The 11,117-nt window shown below is 33.0% G+C and overlaps 1 protein-coding gene across 1 annotated transcript; it reads right to left on the bottom strand.

Moving 5' to 3' along the window:
* Positions 1–567: 567 nt before the first annotated feature.
* LOC142356677 (uncharacterized) lies at positions 568–7,435 on the bottom strand (the record flags this gene model as incomplete). Its single annotated transcript, XM_075408504.1, has 3 exons — positions 568–869; positions 7,162–7,244; positions 7,314–7,435. Coding segments are annotated over 3 exons (507 nt in total), but the record flags the coding sequence as incomplete, so codon positions are not given.
* Positions 7,436–11,117: the final 3,682 nt, after the last annotated feature.

The raw sequence follows: 11,117 nt of genomic DNA, 5'->3' as shown, positions 1-11,117 counted from the left end.
GTAAAAGTGTTGCCTTTTCTACATTAGCATCTTCCTTGTCCGTATCTTTCGTGTTTCCATGCAAAAATTAACTTTTTTCATAACAAGCTTTAGTTTTAGGGTTTTCATTATTAATCTGATCCTATTTTTTGAGAACTCTCAAAAAACATTCCTAGAAACTTTTAATGTCGAACGGTAATTGAAAGTTTTTACGTAAAAAATAGCATGAAAAACTACCCATCTTCTTCTACAAGAGGCTCACATTTCAGCATAATTTCTATTTTCTTTCTGAAGACAAGAACGAAATAAGACAATTCTTTTGATTATGGAGTTAAATCCTTGTTATGGCGTCAATTTTGTTGTTATGTATGAACAAATTGATATCTTCCAGAAGCGATTGTTTTGAAATGTTGAATTGCCATGTCTCAAATAATTAATTTTGATGTTTTTTGAACCAATCACCAAATTCAATAAGCTAAAAATAACCGTAACGTGTCACACCTGAACAGCGGTGGCTCTTTTTTCATCGCTTTAACACCTATAATCCCCATATCTTACATTCATTCACCGACTTCGCAACATTTTTGTTCAGCACATGTAAGGAACTGGTGGTTCAAAGATACTGGGATCAGTAATTTCACAAATGAAATGCTGTCTCCTAGCGCACACACAATCGTGCATTAGATAGCTGAATTCTCCCTTGAAGCAACCGCACATCTCATCATCTTTATCTCGATTCTGTGGCTGCCCACTTCTCCACTGAATAGACTCGAATTTGATTGGTTTGTAGCTTCTGGCATCCCCACAGTAGGGTTCCTCGAGGTAGTGCTTCTTTTTCTCCTTTCCAGTTCTGATCTCTATTTTTGAGAACCTCAGCCAAAGAAGAGCATCTATAGAGATTAAAAAAACAGATTTACAGTAACTATTGAGAACAATTTGAAAATTCTCGGGCCGAGGCGTCCAACCGTATTCCACCGTTATTAATCGAGAATAAGGGTGTAAAGCAATTTCCACTCGTAAATAGCGGGGAAAAGAGAGTAAAAGTGCAGTTTTGAGGAAATTACACTTTATTTACACAATTTTTGTACTCTTTACTCCAATCTTTTTACACTCTAAAAAATTACACTCATTAGTCGAATTTTTAGCTGGGAAAAGAGTGGAAGAGTGTGATTTTTTTTAAAAAAATTACAATCTTAGAAATAAACTACAAATTTAGAGAAATTTTACAATCTTAGAAATGCAAAACAATTACACTGTTTTATTCCACTTACTTGAACTTTATCTTTTATTGATTGAAAAGAGAATTGTGAAAAGTTAGAAAAACCTTTCAATTCATCCTGACACGATTCTTGTCATGGTTGATGTCTATCTGTTAGACTCTTGAGCATCAAGTTTATAAAAAATACTTATATAAAAAAATTTCTGCCTCAAACAAAAAAATTAGTCCTATTAGCCACATAAATCAAAACTGCGGCCAGGTCGCAGTTGAATCATAATACTAACAAAGTCAAGGGGAATTTAAACTGGCACTTTGAATTCTAAGAGATTTCTCACGTTTAAAAGTTTTTTCTGGCTAAATCACCCGAAACCACTTTTTCGTTAAAAAAAAACTTGGGCAAAAATTTGGACGAAACCGGCAGTAAGACAATGATACAACTATTTTTTTGAAACAAAATATAGTTTATTTTTTAGTATCTGCATAATATATCATTGTGGATGCAACATTGCAATTTTACTATAAGACATTTCGCTTTCATTCCCTGTGTTCTAACGTCAATAAATTGTTGCGTCAAAAAAAATTTGTTTCGGTTCTCACACTATAAAACGCGGAGACCACCAAAAATGTGATTTTCTCTATTGCAAAACCTCAAAAAAAAAGAGTTTTATAGGCGCAAAAAAAATTTCTCCTTCTTTAATATGAAAACTGTTATATTTTAGCGTCCAAGATAAAAAATTGCTTTGAAATTAGAATTTGCTTTGAAATCACAAAGAAAATTATCATGTAACAATTTCTGAAAAGAAATTTAAAAAACTTTTTTGAAAATGGAATCAATCATAGAAATCTTGAACTTTTTGTCTTTTATATATAGAGTTTATAGAGTTTTCTGTATTTATTTTTTTGTAAATAGAAGGTTTATTTCTGTTATGAAGAGAACTTGCATCGTTTAAAAAGTTGTAACTTGAGGCTCTGTTTCATAAGATTAGCCAAGTGCTTGCTAAGATCTTTCTCAGGGGGTGCATGAGTTGCATATACGATTTATAGAAATATTTGTAATAATTTGTTTTCTTCTCCCATAGCAAACAAAGAGTCTCGGCGATGTGCGTTCTCACATGATGTTCCTACCCCACTCATCCTCATTTTTGTCAAATTGTCTACTAAATGAGGAACTGATCGAAAATCACCAAATATTCGGGTATTTTTCAATAAAATGGTGAAAGAACAGAAATATTGCCTCCAACGCAAAAAACTTAGTTGATAAAAAAGTGCAGTCTTAGATTAATGAGATTACTAAGAAAGCGAGAAAATACGAACAACAGAATCAAACAACAACAACAACAAACATCAATTTCAGCCAAAAATTTATGTCCAATTTCTTAAAGGATTTTAACAGCAAAGTCAAAATAGCGTAAAAAAAACTGAAACTGTCCCTAGGAAAGATATGAGACCGGTCCATAGTAAGGCTCGTTAATAGTTACACAAAAAAAGAATAAAAATAGCAAAGGTAGTAAACTCGCTTATTTTTATTGAAAACAATTCATTTTATGGTAATGAAACTCATTAGACATCAACTGAAAAGATCCAACGGTTTTATGATCAACTAAAATTCGATAGGTGGGCATTGAGACCTGTCATTAGCTCATTTTTATGCTCTTACAAAAAAGAACAACAAATAAAGACAACAAATAAAAGTTCAATTAAATATTGCAAGAAGAGGCTGCCGAAACCATAAGGCCATATTTTGCCTCGCAAAATCAATTCGTTTGGGCATTCTTCGAACGCAAATAATTTGTCCGGAAACTTTTCAGTAATGAGACTAGGAAGCAATCAGACTAAAAAACAGAAACATGGGCGAAATTTAGGACCACGTTTGCAACTTTTGAAAACAATTATTATCAAGGTCGTGAAACCCTAGCTAAAAATGAAATAAAAACATCGATCCATTTTTTGTCCGAAAGAAGACTTTGAGACCAGTAACTATTCAAAACATGTCTTATGTCTACAACAAACGAAAAACATAGATCAAAATCAAATATTACTTTACCTTTTTTTCAAAAAACTCGTGTCGAAGGCCGTAATGTTATAACAAATTCTTTTGAAACATCAAAAATTGTAAGTTTGAGCCATTTATATCGACCTGTCATTAGCTCATTTTTATGCTGTTACAAAAAAGAACTACGACGAGAGATAACAAACAGAAAATCAACTAAATATTGCGAGAAACGGTTGTCGCAGACGTAAGGCCATATTTTGCCTACCAAATTATGTTCAATTGCGACATCTTCGAACGCAAAAAATATCGTATGCGACTTTTCAGATCTGAGACTAGGGAAAAATTAGAAGGAAAAATAGAAAACTGGGTAAAATAACGGATTACACTTGCATTTTTCGAAAACAATTATTCTCAAAGTCGTGATAACCATTAGCTACAAAATGAAATAAACAGATAGATTCAATTATCAGTCCAAAAGAAGGCTTTGGGACCTGTTCAGAATATGTCTTGCGTCTACAACAAACGAAAAACTTAGATAAAATCAAATATTATTTACTTTCTTTTCAAAAAAAATTGTCGAAGCCCGTAATGTCATACCGATTTCATTTAAAACATCAAAAATTGTACCCTCGACCTTTCAATATTTCATTCTTTTGCTCTTACAAAGAAGAACAATGACGAGAGATAACAAACAAAAATTCAATTAAATATTGCGAGAAACGGTTGTCGCAGCCGCAAGGCCATATTTTGCCTCCCACATTATCTTCGATTGCGGCTTCTTCGAACGCAAATATTGTTAATGCGACTTTTCATTAATGAGACTAGGTAACAATCAGATGAAAAAATAGAAAATTTGGTAAAATAGGGATTACAATTGCTTTTCTCGAAAACAAAGATTCTCAAAGTCGTGAAAACCATTAGCTACAAAATGCAAAAAATAAATAGAGTCAATTATCCGTCCAAAAGAAGCCATTGAAACCTGTAACTATTAAGAATATTTCTTACGTCTTCAACAAACAAAAAACTTAGATGAAAATCAAATATTATTTTACTTTTTTCAAAAAACTTTTGTCGAAGCCCGTAATGCCACACCGAATTCTTTTAAAACATTAATAATTGAACACTTGAGCCCTCCCTCGACCTTTCGTGAGCTCATTTTTATGCCCTTCAAAAAAGAACAACGATTAAAAACAACAAACAAAAATTCAATTGAGAATCGCGAGAAACTGCTGTTGAAGCCATAAGGCCACATTTCGCCTCCCAAAATTTTTTCAATTGTGCTTTCTTCGAACGCAAATATTGTGGTATGCGACCTTTCAGTAATGAGACTAGGTGAAAATCAGACAAAAAAGGAGAAAAATGGGCAACATTATGAATTAAACTTTCATCTTTCGAAAACAATTATTCTCAAAGTCGAGAAAACCTTTGGCTACGAAATGAAATGAACAAATAGATTCAACTATACATACACTAGAAGCCTTTGAGACCTCTAACTACTCATAAGGTGTCTTACGTCTGCAAATAAAGACAATTATAGACAACAATCAAAAAATACTTTACAAAAACTTTTGTCGAAGCCGTCATGTCATGACGAATTCCTTTAAAGCATCAAAAATTGTACACTCGAGCTTCATCTTGACGCCAATAACGTCAAATGTGACTTGCAGTCAACGAGAATTGATAACAAAAATACACATAAAAGAACAGAAACGCGAAGTTGCAGATGGCTTTTCTGACAATGAGCCAATTAGAACCGCCATTATCCAGGAAAAGTTTTAAACGACTAAAAGGACAAAGTCAAAGCAACAGATAGAGACAAAGTAAAAAACTCTGGTAAGTTCATTGAGAAAGTAATGTCGGAGCCGTTAAAACTTTAACTTTTGAAGAATTTGAAATGTTGAATTTTGCCTCATTTCAAAAGCCAATAATGTAATATCTGAACTGTCCAAAATGTTATAATGTGACAAAACGACAATTAACCGTGAAAATTATGCATATAAATGAAAATTTTAATGAAAATATGAAAAATAGCAGTATCAAAACAGAAGACCTTAGCTTAACGCGTAGAACCGATGGAGACGCGTTAAGCTTCTTTCTATTTTAATTCAAAAGAAAGAAGAAGGATTCTTCCATTGCTGACAATAACTTAAAATTTGACCGAATTATGGGAAAATAGAGGCAAAGTTCATAAAACATCGTTTAATTAAAATCAAACATTTTCAAAAATCGAAACTACCATGAGCATTTGACTAATACATTTAGATGCAGAAAATTGGAACTGCTGAGGAACCCAACTGGTCCTATCACCAGTGAACTTTGAATTGAATTATTCTGTTCTTTTTTGAACATAAAAGATATCAACTTTTTTTAAAGAGACCATCTGATTGAAATCCGAATTATTTTTGGATTGTAAAAGTCCATGATTGGGCCAAAACAAGCCTTAATGTTGCTGTTTGTCCATTAATGTCACATAAATGTCTCGAATAGTACAGTTATAGATGGTTTGTTAGTTAAAAACATCAAAATGTGTGTTAAGTTGATAAGTGTGTAAATTTAGCAAAAAACGACAGAGCACTCTCAATAGAATGGAAGTAGGAGTTGTCCCCTCTGGAGTTTACAAAATTTTGTCCTAATGGTTTTTGGGTGTTGACTTCCGGCAAATTTAATCAAATTGATTAAAGAAGATATTTTAGGGGAAAATTTGATGAAAGAGGCTAAATTCAAAATTATATAGTCAAAGTTTTAGCCCAAAAATTAATTCAAAATAGTCAACAATACTTCATTGTCTTAAAATTAGAATCGACAACACTCTTATTAACAATTTTAACATTAATTGCAAAATTGAAGATTTTTTAAGGTAAGAATTTGGAAAATGTAAAAAAAGAAACGCAAATCGGTCTAATGTTCACAAAAATTTAAACCTCGATTACTCGCTGTAGATTACGAAATTCAAAAAAACATTCTAATTCCGCTGGACGTGATTTTTTATGATACCACTCACAACTCTCTGCGATGAAAATATCGATTGGCCAAAATTGACTAAACAAAAAGAACAGTTGAATATATAGTCCCCCCTCAAGAGGGGTAGGAACAAAGATGTAGCCTGAGCGAATTTGAAAAATATACGTGCGTTTTCTGCTAAAGTCGCCAGGAAAACTAGAACATATTTTCATGTGAAAAAAAAACGGAATCAATTTTGTCTTTAAGTTGTCTGAACTGTTCTCCTAGTGCGCAGTACATTAATTACTTTATAAAATATCTGAAGAGATATCACTATTGTTTAGAACTTGCGACCGTATAAACAGCAGAAAGGAACAGTTACCAACTATGGAATTTTCGTCTGTTCATGCGGCTGCATAAACTTATCGTGAGCGTTATGAACACAAAAAAGTCTGATTGTTGACAAAATTGTCCCAAAAAGCGGTGCGAACAAGAAGGCAGAATATTCCGATATTATAACAAAAACTTCTAGACACGAAGTATGACCAATAATCTGACTGTTTACCTATCTTGGACATTTTCGAGCGGAAGTCGGATCTATTCTGTTTCGCCCCCCCCCCCCCCCCCAGTGTTTTTTATGACTCCCAGTTACAAATTATAAGTTGTTATATAGCACGTTACTATGTAAGAAAGTAGCACGTGCGCCTGAGGGTCATAAAAAAATGTATGCTCACTAAGCTGGGGGGTGGGGAACAGAATAGATCCCGGAAGTTTTATGCTTTTTGTTTCGGTTTGGATTGATCTGTTTTAGAATCTCACTATCCCCACGCTGCGAAAAAACTGAGAGCATTTTTGTTCTAGAGAAAACTAAGAATATTCTTTTTTCATCTGAAGAAACAATACGTAATCAATGTCAGATTTACATAGTAACCAAAATGGATAGTAGTTTCCGCGGGGGGGGGGGGTGGGGGGGGCGAAGATATCTTCAGAAGTCGCAAACAACAAAATAGGGCAAAAGTACTCTCATTACTATGTTCAAGTTGAAAGTGTCTTGCAATATCCCAACTCTTGTTCTCAGTCGATACGCCCATCAGAGTGCCCCTCCCATCAAAACTAAAAAAAATATTTAGAATTTCTAAATCATCAAATGCTAATAAGAGTTCTTTATTATTTTTTACGTACCTGTGAGAGCAGTAATCAATAGCTTCTTTGAACCCTTTACTGATTTGTAAATACTGGTAACACCTGTCCTCTGAGCCAGGAATTGCTTCACTCTGAATGGGACAGTTTATAGGCCAAGAATTCTAGGAAACAGGGAACAGTTAATAAGAAATAATGCGTTGAAAGTGTACAAAAAATAACATTTTTTTTCTTTTTTTGTCAATACTTCTCACATACGCATCAACTATAATCTGCTGTTCTCCAACTAAATATTATACAGTGTAATATTCCAGCGGGTTCATATTTTGACTCCTTGTATTTTAAAAGCACACTAATCTTTAAAAAAAAAAATTTCAAGGAATTTGTTTTACCAATGAAATATGACCACTCAACAACATAGAAAAATGCAACAAAAAATCTAGAGAACTATACTGTTTTCTTTAGTAAACGGGCTTGTATTTTTAAGAAGAATACAATTTTTTCTGGTTGAGTTAGTTTTCAATTTGAGGGAAAAAACGCTCCAAAACCAGACCAAATTATGAATTTATCTAATCGATGAAGTCAATGAACTATAACGTTTTAACGATGAGGATCGTCAAAATGCATTTTCACTCATTGTTCAAAATCAACAAAATACGTTTTCGAAAGAACAACAATATATGTCCACATATCTAGGGGAGGAAACAAAACTGATCCAGATTTCTCAAAAGTTTTTTGTTATTAATTTGAAGTGAGAGTTGAGTTGAGTGTTGAGTTGAGTTTTGCGTTGAGATTAGAGTTCTGTAATGAGTTGAGTTTTGAATTGTGTGTTGAGTTGAGTATTGAGTGGAGTATTGAGTTGAGTGTTGAGATGAGTATTCAGGTAATTATCATTGTCGTTAAAAAAACTTTTGCGAAATTTTAGCGATATTGACAAAAAATTAGGTCAGAATACAAAAAATGTGAATAAAAACAACCGATTTTAGTCTCTAATTAACAAAACTTTTAACCTCTATAACTCACTGCAAAAAAAAAGAAATTCAAAAACCGTTTTTGATTCCACGTTGGAAGGGCTTTGTAATATTACCAGTCTCATTTCTCTGCTGTTAATATACTTATCGGCCAAATTCGACTAAACAAATAAAAACCCGTTTGAGTATGTAGTTTCTCCCCCGCAAGTGGGTCGGTGTTATCTTTGTGTAACTGAAGCCGAGCATATAGATTATTTGCCTAGGTTTACAGTCAAAAATATGGAAGATCAGTTCGCTCTGAATGGTCTGATTATAGTCTGCATATAGTATGGACAATGGTCCAAATCTGAGTCTGATCATAAGCGCACTATAATCTGGAACATTGTCTGGGAACTGTCTGATCATAAATTATCTTGGTCTGGAAAATTTTATCAGAGGTCATTTTGTCTGGAACGTCTGATCAGGGGTTATTTTGATCTGATCATAGGTCATTTCACTCTCAATAGTCTGACCATTGCTCAATTTGGGCCTGGCCATAAACATGGGAATATGGGAAATCATCGACACGGGTATGAAGGAAAGAGTTGCAATATTGATGAACAACTAGTACTTCAAGGTGTATTTGATTATTTTGTATAAATTCTTCGAAAAAAAAAGATGAAAAATGGAAAATTTGAAAAAAAATCTTGAAAAATTTGAAGCAAAAAAAATGTTGCAACGTCTCGCCGTGTTTAATTTGGCGGAAATTTTCCCTTATATCCTTTTTTGAGCCAGAAAAATTCATATCCAACTGCAGTTTTATTATAGGGATTACTTGGATAATCTTTGTCTTAATCATTTTGATATTTGTCTAGAATTTCAACCTCAAAAGAACATCGCCCAAATTTATTGGGTTGAGGGAGTACAATTGGCTGGCAAAAACCGAATAAACCTGACGAATAGTCCAGATGGACGGAGAAAAAACCTATTAAATAATACTGTTGCATGAAAGAAAAATATAGCTGCAAACTAAAATAGCATAAGCAATATCGAAGAAACTAAAGTTCTGGTGTTCAAACTAATTGGTTTAAGAGAATGTTTAATTTTTACAAAATGAAAATTAAGACCAAAAAAGCGGGGGGAAACGAAAGATCAAGTTAAGCCGTTGCATAAAGATTGGGCTCCAGGTGCGTCAAAACTGATTGAAAAAGTGTTTCCGAAGAAGGTATCAACGTTTTTGAATTGAGAAAGCACTCGCTGAAGACTTGTACAAAATTTGAGGACTTTGCATCTATTACAACGTGAAATGAAGCTAGAAAGTGTACTGAGGCATTCGTGTACAATTGGCCCTGAATATTTTACAGAAAAACTGCATTTAAACATATTCAACAGAACAAACTATAAAATACTCGAAAGCAATAAATGCCTTTTTATTAATTAAATTGTTAAAAAATGATAAATCTGGCTACACATTGAAGCAAAAACGAAAATACGTGTTTTTTAGTAGTATTCGGTACCAGCAGCTCTAAACAAAAAAAATAATTAGAGGTTGATACAAGTTTATTGAACAACAAAAAGCTTGAGATCTGTAAAGACGATAAACGAAACAATCTAAAACTTGTAAATTTCTATCAGTCAGTGCCTCATAAATTTTAGATCGTTTTCTTCCTATCAAAATGTGTCGACATTGAAAAAAAGATGACTTTGACTCAATTGATTCAAAGATTCATCTTTGAAAAACACATCTTGTAGAGGTGTGAAGACATAACAGCAAAAAACAGGCCGTACGAAACTCCGAGAGAAACAATTTCTTCTGAAAACTAAGATTTGTCCAACTTTTGAGGGTGTAGGTTTTCTCACACCAAAGTTGGCGAATATTTTAACGAAACCAAGTAGGTCACAGATCTAAACTTTTTCACAATCTCAATATATGGGACTCTATTTCAAATTTAGAAAAAGATAAATATTATTGCTTGTGATCATAATCGTGAAGAAATAAGACAGAGAGAAGGGGAACAGTCCTCTAAAACATCAAAAGTGAGCAAAGAATTGCGCGAAAAATCTCTCACACTTCCTAGGGAGTAGTTGACGCTCTAAAATTTCCTATTTTTGAAAACCTGTAGTGCTGCAGCTTGATCCTAGGCACGCTAAAATTTTAGTTATTGTCTTCAATTATTACGCAAATATCAAAATATGTGAGCAGCAGCCCTTCATCGAAAACGAAATTGAAAAATAATCATTGTTATTTTAAATGTAACTTTGGGAGTTTTAGATTACCCAATTCAGTAGATAGTGCTGTCCAACATAAACGTCGGTTGTGGTTTATGCAGTGATTGCATATAAAAAATATTGAAACTAAAATGGTATTTCTAAAAAAATAACCAAAAATGCATTTCTCGGAACCGACATTAAACGAACTATTTCATTCGAGATTACTAATTTTTGCTACGTAATCCGGTCAACATTGTTATAAGGCTGAGCTAAATCAACAGCACGAATTAAATATAAGTTTGATCAGAGCGACTTTTGTTTTTTTTTCTGATTTTTCTCAATCACCATAAAACCATAAACAATTTATCAGTTGTGACAGATCTTGTTTTTTGTGCTTTTTTTTATCAGAGAGGGAGTGAAGGCTGATTCAATTGTCTCGTTTCAAAAAACTGGTCAAATTGTCTATATTAAAAAGTTGAAAATTTTGCCTCATTCTTTAGCTGACAATTTTTCTCAAAACTCTATTTTTTTAAAGAAAATTTAATTTCTATATGTTAAAAACAGGATGAAAGCTTCAATATTTTAAATGGAAAATCTAGACGCAGAGAGCTTTAATTTGATATTTGATTTGATGTCTTGGAAGGAAGTTAAAGATTCAGAAAATATCTGCACAAAGCATCGATTT

The sequence above is a fragment of the Convolutriloba macropyga genome, unplaced genomic scaffold (genome assembly GCF_964194025.1).
Source record: "Convolutriloba macropyga unplaced genomic scaffold, txConMacr16.3 SCAFFOLD_4792, whole genome shotgun sequence".
Classification (NCBI taxonomy): Eukaryota; Metazoa; Xenacoelomorpha; order Acoela; family Convolutidae; genus Convolutriloba; species Convolutriloba macropyga.
Note: the sequence above shows the minus strand (reverse complement) of the source record. Positions and strands in the feature narration are given on the sequence as shown.